The 18188-nt window shown below is 37.4% G+C and overlaps 2 protein-coding genes across 5 annotated transcripts in view; both read left to right on the top strand.

The window, feature by feature from the left end:
• Nucleotides 1-17056, top strand: part of SLC5A3 (solute carrier family 5 member 3) — a 32352-nt gene extending 15296 nt beyond the window's left edge. The window contains exons 1-2 of one of the 3 annotated variants that reach the window (XM_066259451.1): nt 3962-4006; nt 6778-17056. In XM_066259451.1, the coding sequence (XP_066115548.1) occupies nt 7116-9272 (2157 nt within the window). In that variant the 5' untranslated portion in view covers nt 3962-4006; nt 6778-7115 and the 3' untranslated portion in view covers nt 9273-17056. Of the gene's footprint in view, nt 1-3961; nt 4007-4124; nt 4212-6777 lie in introns of those variants that run through there. The other 2 variants (XM_066259450.1, XM_066259449.1) reach the window with 2 other exon arrangements.
• The window catches only part of MRPS6 (mitochondrial ribosomal protein S6), a 77560-nt gene that overhangs the window by 15293 nt on the left and 44079 nt on the right, over nt 1-18188 (top strand). The window lies entirely within an intron of this gene.

Here is an 18188-nt window from a genome sequence, read left to right as displayed (position 1 = left end):
TGTGAATTAATGAGTGACAGCTGCCTTAGGCCCTGAGGGTGTGTTAGGTACGTTGTGCTTTGCGAATTACACTGATGAAGAATTACACTAACAGGTGACAGCTTGCCCTGTTAATGTGTGTAGTAGGCCGAGGGCCAAAGCTTTGGGAACAGGTTAAGAGGCTACTGTATGGTGATTTGATCAAGGGTGCTAACAGTTGAGATGATAAGTCAGGGGTCCCCAGACTACAGCGCAGCCCTGCATGCGGCCCCCTGAGGCCATTTATCCGCCCGCTGCACTTCCGGAAGGGGCACTCTTTCATTGGTGGTCAGTGAGAGGAGCATAGTTCCCATTGAAATACTGGTCAGTTTGTTGATTTAAATTTACTTGTTCTTTATTTTAAATATTGTATTCCCGTTTTTTCTGTTTTTACTTTAAAATAAGATATGTGCAGTGTGCATAGGGATTTGTTCATAGTTTTTTTATAGTCCGGCCCTCCAATGGTCTGAGGGACAGTGAATTGGCCCCCTGTGTAAAAAGTTTGGGGACCCCTGTGATAAGTGGTCTGATTCTGGATATATTTTTGAGGTAGAGCCAGCAGGGCAAGGATTGATTATGAGGTGAGAGAGAAGGTGAGCAAACTGTTCAAGGATGATTGATACTTGGCTTGAGCAACAGTGAGGATGGAGTTGCCATTCACTGAGATGAGGAAGACTGAGGATAGAACAAGTTTAAGGGGTGCAAGCCAAATTATTTATACTCCCAGACAACACTTTGTTCAATAAGAACAGTGGTCCATAGATTTTACTATGGAAACTGTTTGGTCTGTGGATCATATATTGGCTATTCTTTTAAGCTAATGTCTTAAAGATGTGAGAGTTGGCAGTGAAGGCAGATTGGTTTGGATAGATTTGCATAGCCCATGGTAACAGGTGTAAAAGAGACCTTGAGACTTCATTTCTTACTAAGAAAGAATGAAGGCCAAAGCCTTGGACTTGGATGGTAAGAATCTGAGTAAGTCCTGCTTTTCATAGCTGACTCTGTATGTTCACTTGCCTAAGAAGCCTGTACCTCGGACTTCTTTTTGTTTTGAATCTCTACTTTTCTCCATACCTTATATCTATTTACATATCCTCATACATAAATACTTGAGTTGAATATTATCCTATGTGCTGCATATAATCTATTTTGTTAACAGTGTTCTTTTCATTGAAGGTAGTATTGTTTTGTGGTTAAGAACAGAAGCAATTTAGACAGATGCAAGTTCCACTGCTGTCATAAACACAGATCCCTGCATCCTGATGCAGGTTATATGACCTCCTGGTTTAGTTTTCTCAGCTGTGAAATGATCGTAATTGAACTTATCCCATGATTGGTGTGAGGATTAAAGTAATGCACACAACACAGTACCTACAAGGTGTTAGGGCTTAGGTCCATAAGTGTCAGGTTTTAACTTTTCATGTTCATTATTTATAACCAGTCTTTTACAAAGTCTCCACATTAAGAGTTAACACAGATGTTTAGTCATTGGGATTATATGATAAAGGTATCAGCATGCTATTGCTTTGCTTTTCATCTCTCAAAAAAATAGAGTTTGATCCACATTCATGATCCAGTATCATCACATAAAAGTAGCTTCAAAGTTGGCTTCACACCCATAAGTTCTTCATTCTCTGAGACTTCTTTAAAAACAAACAAAAAACCACCAAATACAGTAAGCCAAACTTTTAGTTAATAGGAGCAGTTTAAAATGAATATATCTTGGGGAATGTGTATATGTGTATGACATGGAAAATGTGGTTGTTTCTGAACTTTTCTAGGTGAGTTCATTTTACTTGAAGAAATGGTTTACTTGAGAAACCATTCTTTCTAACTGTCCCCTCCCCTCCTATATGAGACTACTGAGAGAACTGTCCTATTTGGTGGAGGGCTAGAGAACAGGGGGACTTAAATCCCTCCTGTATGGCACATAGGGACTAGAAATCCTCAGAATACAGTTTGACTGTCACTTGAGTTCTATAAGGGTTTCTTACGTTTCTTGGGTACTCTTAAAAACTTGAGTAGTTGAAGTTGTAGGTATAATAGAAGTGCTGTCAGAGAGATGTAAGGGCAGACTAAATGTTTTAGGGACTCTTCTATCATGGTTACCCATAGTAGTGTCTTCGGCTCCATTTGTAATTTAAAATTGATTGGAATAACAGTTTAATTTATTAAAAAAATTTTACTTGAATAAATTGATGTAAATAGGAACTAATAGTTGATGAGGTGCCTCTTCAAAAGTATTTGTGAGAGAACTGTATGTTTAATACATTATTTTATCTAGTACTTCTGTCTGTGAGGATCCTAGTATGCCTGGCATGTAGTTGAGAGTTTAATTTGAAAGAAGCCGATACCATCATTTTCAGTCTTTACAAGTTGAAGGTAAAATGACATTTATTAAGCCACCTGCCTGTTGTATTGGGCAATATTATGTGCTTTGTACATGTTAATTATTCCTTATTAAACCATTAGGAGCTAGGTGGTTTATTTTTCAAGTGAGACAGTTGAGGCTCATAAATCCTAAAGTCTTGCAGTTAGGAAGTTACAGAGTTGGACCACCAGCTCTTCAGGCACAAGTTTTCTTGACTATGTCACCGACTCACGTAAGTTTTTAGAGGTGTTAGACAGTTCTTAAATTACCTAGTTGGTAAAGTGAATATATTTCATTGGGTCAGAATATGAATAAGACTTGGCAAGCCTGTTTTTGACAGTGCTAGCCTGGACCTGTTGAGATTGCTTTGAGTGTGTGATTTTTAAATCCACTCAAAGCTAAAAATATAGTTGTTTGGTCACTTTGAGGTCACTGTTTACTAGCCTTTGCTAGCACATGTGCCTCAGTGAACTTATGACTTGGAGCCCTGATGGCTTCAGGGTTTTTTCTTGTTCTCTGTTTGGTTTATAAGACAGGTGGTTTTCTTTATAGAAGAGTGGCCATATGGCCTGGGTTTTACAAATTGTCCCAGAATAGTATACTAGTTTGGAAGATAAATTAAATGGTTGACCTAGATATATTAGAAGAAAGATGTTGGATTTGGTCATTTTACCTATAATTTGATCATTACCTGAAGGAGTTTGATGATATTTAAATTTGGTATTACCTGTTTTTCTAGTTGTTCAAACACAGTAAATAAATGCATTTCACTGTTTGGATTAGTTCTTCATTTGTAATTTAATTCATCCAAGTACCTGAAAGAGTACCAAAATTGTATTCCAATTTTATAGAAAATACCTGTAAAACATTACTTCCTGAGAAGGAAATCCTTCTTTTGGGGGTGTGCTGTGTCAAAACCTCTGCTGGAGAACTAGCTCTCTTCTGTCCATTGCCAGTAGGGGACCACTTCTTTATACAGTCTACAAATATTACTCTTGTTATAGAAATAATTGTTTTCTTAAAAATGTTGTAAGGAACTAACCAACATACTTAGTAATGCCTGTTGTCCCACACCTCTCACTTACTTGAATTGTGAACCGGCTGAGTCTTAGAAAAGTAAATAAATAAATAAGGTTCATTTTAGCTGAAGAAAAAATTTCCCATGTATTTTCTTGCTGAAAATAAAGGTACTCTGGACAGTGTTCATTGTACAGTCGGCCCTCTGTATCCACAGGTTTTGCATTTACAGGTTTCAACCAATTGCAGATCGAAAATATTTTGGGGGAAAACTATGCCAGGAAGTTTCAACCACAAAACTTGAGTTTGCCATGTGCTGAGCACTATGCTGAATGAAGGTACACCCTGTGCTAATTAATGTTGGTTACATGGAAATACTAGGCCATTTGACATGAGGGTCTTATACTTTGGATTTGGGTGTCCGTGGGTGTCCTGGAACAACCTTGGAACAACTTTTTTGTTGTAGAAATGTTTGTTGCTGTAAAAGGAAGAGGAAAATATATAAAACTTATGTTTTATTTTGAATCATTTTTAACGAATGTGCAGTTTGTCTCCTGAAGATCTGAAGTTCAAGGCTGTGATACTCTTCATGATTAGAATGTGAGATGTTACAGTATTTTTACATTTTTCTACAAACTAAATTGACCTATTTTTGGTTTTGTTTTCCTTTTCCAGTTTTTAACAGGTGCCAGTCTTTGGATTTTTTTTTTTTTTTTAATTGGAAAGCTCTTAAACCTGCCCACAGACGGGAGTGGTACGCAGATGGACTTGCAGGCAATGCTATTGAAGAGTTTGAGGAGGCTAGGTAGGAGGCGTTAACTCAGCCTTTAGCTGGTGTTTCACCACTTCCAGCTACTCTTCTGTGGGCAGACATCTTTTCTTTCTATCTTACCCTTTCCTGAGAAGTTAGACTTTAGATCTAGTATGGGAATTCACTTAGTGTGAGCTTTCATCAGGGAGCAGAATAATGCTTAGATATGACCTGATAAATCATTTTGACAATGAAAAACATTGTTACTGATATTAGCAGAGCTTCATAGTGGTCAGGGAAGGAAATGCTTATTTTGTTTCTAAGTTTTTTGTTCTCTGAACAAAAAGGAGCTGGAAATCCTGCCTAAAGTTAAATGCTCTACCTAATTGGGTTAATAGGTCTAATTCCTAAAGCTGCCTAGATAGAAATATCTTAATCCCATCTTTATGCCATTCTGTAGCATGAAACACTACAATAATTATACAAAGAAAAATGATAAAAATCCTTTCTCCTAAAAGCTGCTCTAACACACCTCACCTCCCCTCCAAACAAAAAAACCCTCTGGGTTTTTGTCCCTTCTTGTGGAAACGGACTACTACTACTCAATGTCTACTACTGCCATTGAGAAAGAGTGACACCTGAAAGGGCCCTCTAACCAGTCAGCTAGTCTTATCTGTAAGTTGAAACTTGAGGCCATGGGTATGGCTTGGATGTTGGACAGCAGGGACAGTTCTGTTTGAAGGCAGGATTTCATAACTCCAGCGACAGTTTCCATTGTAATTAAGGACCTGACCCTTACACTGAAACATTTAAGGTACCCTTCCAAATAATTAATGTTTATTGCTCATCTGATTAGACTTTATTAAAAATTTACGTGGTTCTTTCTAAAAAATATCCAAGAATATATTTTAAAAACTAGGAAGTATTTTTGGGGAAAAGTGAACATAGAAATCTGACCACCTTCAGGATCCGGCAAGTGTGAAGTGATACTGGTCCTGCTTTTAGTGTACTTTCGGCTTTTGTCTATGGCAGTTTATTTATGCCCTTTATTGTTGATGCTGGATTTTAGGAGCAAGGATTTCTATCATTTTTCTTTGTATAATTATTGTAGTGCTTTATACTTAAAAACAAAAAGGCATAAAGATGGGATTAAGATGTTCCTATCTAGGCAGCTTTAGGAATTAAGCCTGTTAACCTAATTTGGCAGGGCATTTAACTTTAGGCAGTATTTCCAATGAAAAGTGTGTTTTTTAGTTTTTCATACTATGTCCATGTTGAACAGTTTTGAGAAGAGATAGCTTTAGTATTATTTGTAGGACTCAAGTTTGTTACTAATTTTTAAAGAAAAAAGCCTAGATTCATCAAAAAGTGTGTTTTGTCAAGCGTAGAAAAACTTTCCACTCTGAGGTTGCCATATCATGTGGAAGGCATTAGTTTGCATAACAATATTTTTCATGTCAAATCTGTTGGCTACAATTAATAATTAACTTTGAAGATTCAGAATTTGTCTCTTTTCCAGGAGAAAAACCATCATTAATAAATTTGATTTTAGGTAAAGTTAAATGTGTTTTGCAGAATGACTTTCTTAATCTAGACTGAGAAATACCTGATTTGCTGACTGAAGAACAGTTTATTATCTAGTGGTTGACAGATATCTGTTTTGTTGAGATCTGGAAGATATAATAAAAATCAAATTACTTTTCAGTCTCCCAGAAAACTTGCCTCTCCCTCCTCTCTGCTTTCTATACCTTTCAACAGGAAAGCATTAAAAGGAAAAACTTTTCAATCAGACCTGTGTTAGTGCTTTTATCCTCTCAGATTCTTTTGGAAATAATTGCCTGATGAAAAGAAAGGGAAGGAAATTACCTCTTTGAACTTTTTAAAAAATTATTCAATATCATCTAGCTATCAGAAGAATAAAATTTTAAGGTTTTATGAGTTGTATGTTACTACTGTGTGTGTGTGTGTGTGTGTGTGTGTGTAATGTGAATTTTTCCCTGTAGGGGAAAAGTCATCTCACAATTTCTAGATTCCTGTATGATACTTAGCATAGATGTACATTTTTTGAAGGAATCTAGGAAAACTTTGTATAACATTAGATTTGCACAGACTTAAGTTTTCTCTGTGGAGGCAGATGGTAACACTAGGAAATGCCACCTGCCTGTTTCATGCAGGAACTTAACTGACTGTAATGTTACTCTTTGGATTCATTGTATTTGAAGATTCATTTTGGTGCTCTTTATGAATAATTAGTGTTTTTTTCCCTTTTTAAGATGCTTTAAGATCTTGGTGCCTGTTCCAATCTAAGATTACCACAGTAAGACAAATGGTAATGTTATGGTAGATGGTTCTTAGTTGCTAGAGAGGTTAGGCCATTTAATTATGAGGCTGATGAATTTTTGTTCTTAGTTCAAAATGATAAATATTTTTTACTGACTTCAGGTATCAGCTGTGATAGTATAGATTGCTCTTTCATGTGGAAATAAAGTATATTTTAAAAGTTTTTTTTAAAATAAAGAATGTCTTGTTTGCGCCGTTTTGCTAGACTGAACATTTCCTCATCACTTGGTGAGAGCTTCCTCTAATTCAATCTTTGTCTTTTGTCTTTGCTGCCTTGCAGGGTTGGTACAGTAGGCTTCACTAGACTTAGCTGCAACTCAGAATTTCTCCTCCAGCACCTGAGTAAATGCTGATGGTCTTGTGGAGAGTGGATTAAGAGTACGAGCTAAGTTCTCAATCCCAATTAAGAAGCGGAGGAAAATTTAAACTGTCTCCTTCAAAGTTTTTCACAACCACCACCATCAAGACAGCAAACCAAAGGACAAAGACTTTGACCTGCTCTGTTGCTCTGTGTAGTCCCGTTCACGTATGGTTTACAGACTTGACTGGGTTACTAATGAGTAAATAAAAAGTCGGACACTTCTGTCATTGGACACCTTTATTCACAAAATTACCAAAATGAGGGCTGTACTGGAGACAGCAGACATTGCCATAGTGGCTCTGTATTTTATCCTGGTCATGTGCATTGGCTTTTTTGCCATGTGGAAATCTAATAGAAGCACCGTGAGTGGATACTTCCTGGCTGGGCGCTCTATGACCTGGGTAGCAATTGGTGCCTCTCTGTTTGTGAGCAACATTGGGAGTGAGCACTTCATTGGGCTGGCAGGATCTGGAGCTGCAAGTGGATTTGCAGTAGGTGCATGGGAATTCAATGCCTTACTGCTTTTGCAACTTCTGGGGTGGGTTTTCATCCCTATTTATATCCGGTCAGGGGTATACACCATGCCTGAATACTTGTCCAAGCGATTTGGTGGCCATAGAATTCAGGTCTATTTTGCAGCCTTGTCTCTGATTCTCTATATCTTCACCAAACTCTCAGTGGATCTGTATTCAGGTGCCCTATTTATCCAGGAGTCTTTGGGTTGGAACCTTTATGTGTCTGTCATCCTGCTTATTGGCATGACTGCTTTGCTGACTGTCACAGGAGGCCTTGTTGCAGTGATCTACACAGACACTCTACAGGCTCTGCTCATGATTGTTGGGGCGCTCACACTTATGATTATTAGCATGATGGAGATTGGCGGGTTTGAGGAAGTTAAGAGAAGGTACATGTTGGCCTCACCCAATGCCACATCCATCTTGTTGACATACAACCTTTCCAACACAAATTCTTGTAATGTCCACCCTAAGAAAGATGCATTGAAAATGTTGCGGAACCCAACAGATGAAGATGTTCCTTGGCCTGGATTCATTCTTGGGCAGACCCCAGCTTCAGTGTGGTATTGGTGTGCTGACCAAGTCATCGTGCAGAGGGTACTAGCAGCTAAAAACATTGCGCATGCCAAAGGCTCCACTCTAATGGCTGGTTTCTTGAAGCTCCTGCCCATGTTTATCATTGTTGTCCCAGGAATGATTTCTAGGATACTGTTTGCTGATGATCTAGCTTGCATCAACCCCGAGCACTGCATGCAAGTGTGTGGAAGCAGAGCTGGGTGCTCTAACATTGCTTACCCACGCCTGGTGATGAAGCTGGTTCCTGTGGGCCTCCGGGGCCTAATGATGGCAGTGATGATTGCAGCTCTGATGAGTGATTTGGACTCTATCTTTAACAGTGCCAGTACTATATTCACCCTCGATGTGTACAAACTCATCCGCAAGAGTGCAAGCTCCCGGGAACTAATGATTGTGGGGAGGATATTTGTGGCTTTTATGGTGGTGATCAGCATTGCATGGGTGCCAATCATCGTGGAGATGCAAGGAGGCCAGATGTACCTTTACATTCAGGAGGTAGCAGATTACCTGACGCCCCCAGTTGCTGCCCTGTTCCTTCTGGCAATTTTCTGGAAGCGCTGCAATGAACAAGGGGCTTTCTATGGTGGAATGGCTGGCTTTGTTCTTGGAGCAATCCGTTTGACACTAGCCTTTGCCTACCGGGCCCCAGAATGTGACCAGCCTGATAACAGGCCAGGCTTCATCAAAGACATTCATTACATGTATGTGGCCACAGCATTGTTTTGGGTCACAGGACTCATTACTGTTATTGTTAGCCTTCTCACACCCCCTCCCACAAAGGAACAGATTCGTACCACCACCTTTTGGTCTAAGAAGAGCCTGGTGGTGAAGGAGAGCTGCTCCCCAAAAGACGAACCGTACAAAATGCAGGAGAAGAGCATTCTGAGATGCAGTGAAAATAGTGAGGCCATCAACCACATCATTCCCAATGGGAAATCTGAAGACAGCATTAAGGGCCTTCAGCCTGAAGATGTTAATCTTTTGGTGACCTGTAAAGAGGAGGGCAACCCAGTGGCTTCCTTAGGTCATTCAGAGGCAGAAACACCTGTGGATGCTTATTCTAATGGGCAAGCAGCACTCATGGGTGAGAAAGAGAGAAAGAAAGAAACAGAGGATGGAGGCCGCTACTGGAAGTTCATAGATTGGTTCTGTGGCTTTAAAAGTAAGAGCCTCAGCAAGAGGAGTCTCAGAGACCTGATGGAGGAGGAGGCTGTTTGTTTACAAATGTTGGAAGAGCCTCCACAAGTTAAACTAACACTAAATATTGGACTTTTTGCTGTGTGTTCACTTGGAATTTTCATGTTTGTTTATTTCTCCTTATGAACTTTTAAGGATATGATGAAACACTAACTTAACAAAATACTGGTGTTTAGAAAAAAAAACTATGTAACTTTTGCATCTCTCAGGCATTGTTTACGCTGTAGGTTTTAGCCAAATTTTACTTAGCAGACATCATCTATTTGCAAGACTTTATTTTTCCAGAGATGGATGAAAGTAAATTCCAACCTAAATGAAGCAAAGTTGAACAGACTGAATTGTGCAAATGTGGTTTAAAATATTTCATACCAAAGTAAGACCAATTATTCTCATAGACAACTTAGAGTAGAATATATGCTAAGAGATCATGAAAAAAGTATACTGTGTGCACTGCCAAATCTTGGTAGATCTTAACCTGAAGTAGAAGTCTTGCTCATTTTTCCCCCCGTCTCTAATTCCTACTACTGTTTAAAAAAAAACTGAATTTGTAGACATTGTATAATGAATTATGTAACTGAAAATCTAACAAGCTAGTGAGGTACTTGTTTAAGGACAAGTTAGGTGCCAGGTTCATTGTGTTTGCATGAGCCTATGGATTCTGATTGCCAAAAGAAAGGAAGACTATCTCTGTAGCTGTTCTTTACCACCAGTATATGCAATGTTGGGGAAAAATTTGTTCTAGTTCCTTTTTTTCTACTTTGAAGTTTTAGTAAACCATACTCAAATGACCACCAAGTTTGTCTTTATAAAGTTATATGTCATGATTGTATGTTAAATGATTATGGGGAAGAAGATGAAATAAACATTGCTGATGATGTCCACATTTACTGACCAAGTTATGGTTGTTTATATAGTTTGGGAATTAGCAGCCCCTAAGCAGTGTTTTAATCAACTTAGCTAAACAGGTGATTGTCCTTACTCCATTCACTCTTTAGATATATTCTTGTTATTTGGTAACATTCTTTATTAGCCAGATGCCTTCCCAAGTAGCAATAGATCCAGTTGGAAGATAAGTCCAGAAATTTGAAGAAAAATCAATACTGTCTTTGTGCCGGGTTGCCCTGCCTGATTAGATCATGATATATTGAGATTGCATTTTTAGAGGGAAAATTTAATGTTGAGATTATATTGTATCCTTGATAAGTTTTTTTTTTCTTGATATACCTTTTAAAAGACTTGCCATCTGTACCCGGCCTCTACATCTTTACTTAAAAAGTTAAGTGACTTAGAGCATGAGGATGTTTCAGTGGAAACTGGCCATCATAACAGAAAACTTGAGTGCATGCTTTGCCATGGGTAGTTTGTCGATGTAGTGTTTCTCTAGAATGGACAGCATGTTCAAGAGATGCCATGAACAGGAACTTCTGGGTTTAGTGGTATGTCTCGTGGAGGATATGACAGGACTTTGTGTGATTATAGGACCCTTAATATTGACATAGCTTGGTACACAGTTGCAACCTTCATTGATGGGAATCTGTTTGCCACAGGCTGGTTTCTCCTTCATGAGGACAGGATACAAAAGATGTTCGAGTGAAGTTGTACAGATTATGTAGTTCTGTGTCTGTGTGCACCATCTTTCTTTTTCAAAACTCCATGACAAATGAAGGAAACTAATTGTGTATCTACTTTCTTTGACTTTTCTGTAATCTCTGATACTTTTTAAATGGCATGATTTTATTAAGCTTATTTCTTTAGGGAAAATTACTACTTTTTTAGGTACTTTTGTAGATTTTTGAATCAAAACTCAGTCCTAATGACTCTAGATTTTTGTATTCTATAAACCAGTTTCATTAATGATGAACTTGGTTAGTCCAAAGTTGATTTTAGAAATTTATCAGATAGTATACTGTCTTCACATCTCCAGGAGACTTTCTGATGGACTGAGTTAAGTAGATGAAAAAATATTTATGAATGAATAGCATGGTTTTTGAAAGGTTAGAGTGCCTTGTAGAATTTTTTTTTCTCGATTTCATTCCTAATGTATGTAAGTTGGAGACCAAATAAATAGGGATCATTCTTTCCTTGTATGGAGGCTGAGGCTGTGACATGTCCAAGGTTACAGAATCCACTGGGAAGAACAAACAACCAGGTGTCCAACTCTGGACTCATGGTTTATTCTTTTCTCAACTGTTCCTCCTTTGAGACAACCTTTCGGTATTTGGGGAAATAATAGGATCTTAGATTTTTCAAATTGATATTAAGTTGTAGGAATTAAAACTTTCCTTGAATACATTGCTGTCTAATTCAGCAGTGAGCATTGACATACTAAATGGGCAGCCTTCTCACCTTTTTTATTTACAGCATAAATGAATAGGTGGTGTTTATGTACATTCCCCCTACCCCCTTTATTTATGTTGAGCCCTCATAGTTTGGAGTATTAGGGTCCCCCTGCCTTCTCTCTTGCTGTTGTCTTAGTATAATATGTAAAATACATCATCTTGTGTCTGTGTGTATATAGCAGTAGGTCAAGTTTAGAGTACTAATGCCTGTAAATAAGGAATGACTATTAGCATATCCATTAGGATTGTTTATTCTTAGCCATGTAAACATCACTTTATTTAGACTGAAGTCCCTGAAGCTTGTCCTTATTACTTCCCAGTAATAGATAACGTGCTTGAAAGTATGTGAATTGTTGACTGCAGCTTCATTTCAGGGTTTCATTCTCCGTCTATATTTCATTAGAATGGTTGGTTGTTCATGGAATGATACATGGTCTATCTTAAGCTAGCAAAATGTTCCTTCTTTATACAACAAATGGGTCCTAAATGATGACATTGATCTGTAGACATGTATATATTTTTATATTGACTCAAAGTTATGTTCAGAATTGACAAAGATTAATAGTGACTAAAATAGTTAAGAGAATGAAGACACTAATCTTCTAAAGTAGAAAAAATACTGTCTTATCTGCTGTTAATGGTATCCCTAGTTCTTAGATTTTTGTCCTCAGGCAATCTTAGTCTCAAAATCTGATGAGTTTATTACTCTGGTAAGAGCAAAATAATTATTGACTCCTTCATGGTACTGCTAATTTCTCTGTTCTTAAGTTTTTTGTCCTGCCACCCCAAGATAGCAGCTTTTGAACCCATGAGCCAGTTTCCCCCCAGGCTTTTCTTTCTGGTGAGGTGATCACTCTAGTTTAGAGAAGCATCTAGCAGTAGCAGTCGTACTGTCTGTTGGTCTATATTCAACAGGTCTGATCTCCCAAGGTTTCCTTTTCACTTGGCTCTAAGGATCCATTGTCTTTTTGCACTAAAGAGGGTCACAATAGCCAGAACTCTTAGGGACCCATCACTTTGTGAAGCTTCACATTTTAAGAATTGACTGGAAAGGCTGTTAACTCAGATTTTTACCTGAGGCTACGTGGAAATGGGGGAAGCTGCAAAGAATTCTTCAGGGCTGTTGATGTCTTTAAGTCTGCTGGTCTCAGTGCATTGCTTTAATCCCTGTACTGGGCGTGTGGATCTTCCCCCCTGTCTTTGAATATCATTTAAGGTAACCTATGGGTTAGTCTAATTTGTCACCCTACAGACCGGCTTTATAATTAGCTATTGAAAGGTCAGACCTGTCCAGTGTTCCCACATGGAAGCTTACTTGCCTTCCTTAAACTTGACACCCCTGTCATTTTCATCTGAGATAATGACTGGGGAAGGACCACGTGAGTATCTAGTAGTGACACCTCACCATTTCCCCGGTTTGGGTTGAGGGATGTATAAAGACCATTCCTGTTAAATTATGACTGCAGACTTGCCAGGTCAAAATTTTTCTAAGGAGTCAGAAAAATGAATAAGTGAGATGCTGAGAAGTACCTGGATGATACAGAGTTAACAAGTAGATAAAGACAAACATTAGCTTAAAATGCACATAGAATTATATTCATTGCATTCTAGAACTTGAAGCATCTTGGCTCTCAGCTAGTTTAGACCCTTCCCTATGTAGATTTAGGGTCTCAGTGAGTAAGATCCAGCCTGTTAAACCCTGGTTTGGTGTTAAATATTGTAAAATAAAGAGTTTATTACCATATTTGAGGTTAAAAATGACTGATATTTAAAATGATACTTTAGTAGAAAAAATGGTTTTAGGCTTCAGTATTCGTAAGATTTTTTATTAGCCAGGTGATAAATTGCTTAAATCATTTCAATGTTGGCAGTAGCCTGAGTAGACTTGACTAATAAGGGTCTATTTCTGTTTGTGTGTATACCCACCTACCATCCAGAGAGACTGGTCTTTTTATTTCTCTTCCTTTACATTACTTTAATTCTTCATCTCTTCTTCTTTCAACACTTACCAGATTTCTGTTTCAGCTTAGTTCATTTTCAGGCTTATTGCTATGGTGTGCAAAAGGGCTGCTTTGCTACAGTTGTGAAAACTTGTATCCAAATAATGATTTATTAAAATACTGTGTTTTAACAATACCAAATTCCTATTAGCTTAAACTGTCAACTCTCAAGGAACATTTTCTCAGGCTTGTGTTTACTAATAATAAGAGTCCTAATTTAGTGTCTTATTCTCAAAACTCATTTTTTTAAAATTAGGGAGACAGCAGTAGTTAAAATTCATATGAGCCCCTTTGAAATGATGGTACCACTGTTCAGAGAGGAGCGGAGTTTTGATGGCAAAAACCCTTGCCCTTGTAGTAATTAAAGGTGATCAGTTGGCATAGAGAGAGAAAAACCCTTTTGTACTAGTTAGGTATGAAGCTGGATTACACGAGAAATTTTTGATTTCTACACCTTGTTGGACTTAGTTGACTTAACTCAGGGCTGCAAACCCCTTTTCCTCCATTAAGGTCACCTCTCTTCATTTGGTATGCTTTTTGTCTAACTTTCCCCTCTGTTGGAAGACTAGGTGTTCAGCTACTTTGACTCCTAGCACAGAATTTAGCTAAGGTTCAAAATAATTATTAAGTGTGGCCAGTGCTGGGCCCCACACCATTCTTCACTTAGTCATATAAATGGTTTTATTTAAACTTCTCTCTCGAGTGCTGGGAATAAGTCTTTAAACTACTGATTCACCATTAAAGGAGTTTTGTGAGAATTAACGTTATTTCTGTTTCTGCTTCCGTCTCAGAAACAAACATTTGATGTATCTGTATTACTCGTTTCATGAACTTTACTTGCTAGGGGAGTACCATAATCTGAAGCTGCTAGCTTAAAGCGTCAACCTTACTTTACGTAATGACTTTGTAAGTTTGTTTTGGTTATGTGAATACACATCGCGTTTGAGGAGAGGGATGCTAAAATATGTAGATAAAGCAAATGAAGAGCAAGTCAAGACAAAGAACAGTGGTCTCAGATCTTTTTAGCGTAGTAGCAGTGGCTTTGCTCTCCTAGGAAAAGCGCTGCACTGCAATTTTGCGCATGATAGTCCACCCCATGCCAGTTCAAGACATTTTGCTGTCAGAGAATTCTATAATAAAGGAAATCTGTATTTCAGTGATTTTTAACAGCACAAGTTGACCAGGGATAACCATAGCCTAATTGGTAAATCTGTCTTGTACCCTAGTGCTGTAGCTATAGGAGTGTGTCCTTTTGTTACTGCCTCTGGACTAACTTGTCTGCATAATTTTTCAATATATCAGTGTAGCCTAGACTTCTTTAAGTGGAATGTTCCTCATAATTCACTTTTTTGTTTTAATAGTTAGGAACTTAAATTAAGCTCATTGATATTACTGAAATCCCAAATTGGCAAAGGCCTATTTATAGATAACTCTATCATATAATCAGCTTCTGAAATTTATGTTTTGATTGGTGTCTTTGGGTTGCCAGTATTGGCTCTGCTGATTTATACCTTTCCCTTCTTGATTGAAAATTGTTGCAATTTCTCTTTTTAAATGTTAGTATAGTTAGTGAAGGAAGTAAAAAAAGTGCATTTATATTTACCCACTTTATTTGCAGGCTTTACTTAGATTCAAGGAAACCACGTAGCTCTAATTGGTATTTCACTTTAAATGTTATTTATCTGTTTGTTTTTTTATTTCCTAATTAAAAAATAAGGTTATTTAAAATTAACTCTGTCATTTTTCAGTATAAGTTTGATAGGTGTATTGGAGAACTTTGTGTATGTGATGGCAGTTTCACATTTCATAATAAGGAAACAGCTTAAAGACCAATAGAAAGCACAAAGTCATGTTCACAAGTGTGTGTGTCTCCACATGTAGAAAGCACAAGAGTGACAGTTTTCTCAATATCCCACAAGTGCCAGTCATGAAGCCCACCAGGTATTAGGGGACGTCGTTAGGATTCAGGACCACAGTGTTGAGATCCCTAGACATTGAGGAATCTAAGATAGTTATGGGTCCTAAATAATAGGCAATTCAATGTAATAATCTAAATAAGTTTATTTTTTGGTGGAGGGAGAGAATATAAAATGTCAAGAATGCTACAATTATATTTGGGGATTACTATCTAAAACGAGATGCGTTGGCTCTTTCCTACAATCTGGAGGAAGAAACAAGGACAGACTTGTAGGTATTTGGTGGATGACAGTTTGACAAACTTGTGCTGTAGAGCCATTGGAGTTTTTTTCTCTTTCATCTTAAATCTTGAGGATATTTAACCTCCCATCAATAGAACCCTGAGAACATGGAGAAATTTCATATTTTAACAGGGCAAATACTGCTTGTCTTTAATCTTTGTTTGTAAGAGATGAAGTTACCTTGACTTTTACATATGCTTGACTATACTTCATATTAATAGAGCAGAATTTGATCCAGGTGTTTTGAGCATCAAACTAATTCTGAGGCAAATCTGTCAAGTCAACTACTTTGCTTTCACAGTAGTTGTAAGAATCTAAGGATTCTTTTGCCAGTCCCATTACCTGCTTCAAAACTAGATTAGATGAAATTTGTGAACAAGTGTGTAAAAGAAGAAAATATTTTGTTCCACTCGACATTGCCTTGCTCTTACCCCTATCTTTCTCTACTCGAATACTGAATTGTCCTTGCTTATCAAGAATGAATAAATACATCTTTGTTGTGGGTTTTGCCCATATGTCAAAAGATAGAACTCTTAGAATGGGAGACAAGTAACTTGCTTTGTTCCCACTCTCTATTTTATCTAGTTATCTCCTTAGGGAAGGACTTGGTCAATTCTGATAGCATATAGAATGATGATTAAAGCTGGTGTACACTAATATCACAGGATGCAGAAGAGTTCACCTGACACTAGGAGGGAGAGATTCTCTTCTCAAGCACAAAGTAGCCAGGTGCTTACCAACAGCATTACTTTAGAATGTAAAGCCTCAGGCTTTGGCGCTGCAGGAGAGGAGTGCCAGAAATGCAGAAGAGAGGGGTGTGAGGAATGTTTCTGGGCTAGCAATATGTGATACAGTAGAGCGGTTAGTACCTGTTAGTCCTATGTACATTTAACTGTTTTTAAATTTAAACATTAGTAAGAACTTAATGCTTTCAATATGCTTTTGTCAGAATATCTTTTGTTTATAATTCTATGGAAAATTGCTTTAATTAGTCTAGGTGAAGTAGTCCTAGCGGTATAAATATGTATTATTAGAATTTTCTGATTTCACTGTGAGATCTCTGACGTTTGAGTGGCAAACAGATCAACAAGTCTTTTGCTCATGGATTTTTTTTCTGTGGGGTTGTTAAAATACAAAAGCTTTATTTTTTTTAATGACATATTACAGTAGTATCAAATGGTAGAATGCAATATCTTTTCCTGCTTTTCCCCAATATTGCTTCAGTTTATAGATTGCCAACAGATTTCAGAAATAGAGCAGGGATTAACCCATTCTTTGCTTGGACATCCCATTTTCTGTTGTCCGGACATAATGTTGGCAATCACATATGAACTGTGTTATGCTTCTCAATGCTTTCTTTGTTTGTTTGATAAGGTGGATATCAAAAATAGTTGCTGTGCAAAAGTTAGTAGTCTTCTTCCAGAAGAAAACCAATTCCTTTTTTAATATCCTGTGAAATTGCTTCATTCCTTTTTTATTTTTAAGCCAAATGTCAGCAGAGTACTGCTGCTTTTATCTAGTAATTTTGATATGTAAGTATTAATGCATTTTTAAGAGATGTCTACATTGAAAAATGTTTCTTCAGTGTCCTGCTTATTATGCTTTGTTCAGATTTCCTGTTAAGAGACCAGTCTGTGCACTGGGGGTGTGTGTGTGGTGTGTACATGTATCATTTCATTAGCTAGTCATTGTAGACCAGATCTGATGATAAATGAAATTGTTGAGTTATTGGTGAGTATTTTTGAATTGTAAACTGATTTCTAGTGTACCCTCATTGTCTATAACTTTTTAAAATAGGAATAACTAGTTGGGTCCATCTTAAATGTTTTAGGTGCAAGCAAAAAGTAGAATTTTATATAAACCAGGTTATTTCCATATTGAAAAGAATTGAAATTGTAGATTTAGAATTGTTAATTATACATGACAGTTCTAACTTGACTATTCTAACCTACTGTGTACAATTTGAGTTTTTAAATTGTAGTAGACATGTATGATCTTGGTTTAATGTGTTTTTAAAAGTGTTACTGTTTAAAATATGAAAGAAAATGAAGCAAATCTGCTAAAGAGCTTGTCAGTTTTCATTACTGACTCTGTAAAATACACTGTTCTTTGTGTACTGTGTGTTATTTTGCCAGCTGCTGCATTAGCCTTCAAAAGTATTTGGAAACTTAAGATGAACTACATTTCTTGCAAAGTATATTCCTTTCTGTGGTATTTTTGTCCTGTAACTGAAGTATAGTAATTATTTTATGGCAATGTTAGCACTTATGTATCAACTTTGAATAAAATGAAAAATTTACATTTCTGTGGCTGAGTATTTTCAGTATGAACACGTCCGCTGTCAGTTTACAATGTTCTGTGTCTCGGAGTTGAGGAGGTGGTGCCTCACTTCTTTTCTCTTGGCTAAGGATAGTTCCAGTGAGTTCCCCTACTGGTTACCACTGTTGTTTACCTTTGTAAACATGGACTCACAGATATTGACTGAGGATTGACTTATATGTGTTA

The sequence above is a fragment of the Saccopteryx bilineata genome, chromosome 2, assembly GCF_036850765.1.
Source record: "Saccopteryx bilineata isolate mSacBil1 chromosome 2, mSacBil1_pri_phased_curated, whole genome shotgun sequence".
NCBI lineage: Eukaryota > Metazoa > Chordata > Mammalia > Chiroptera > Emballonuridae > Saccopteryx > Saccopteryx bilineata.
This window is presented reverse-complemented; position numbering and strand designations above follow the sequence as displayed.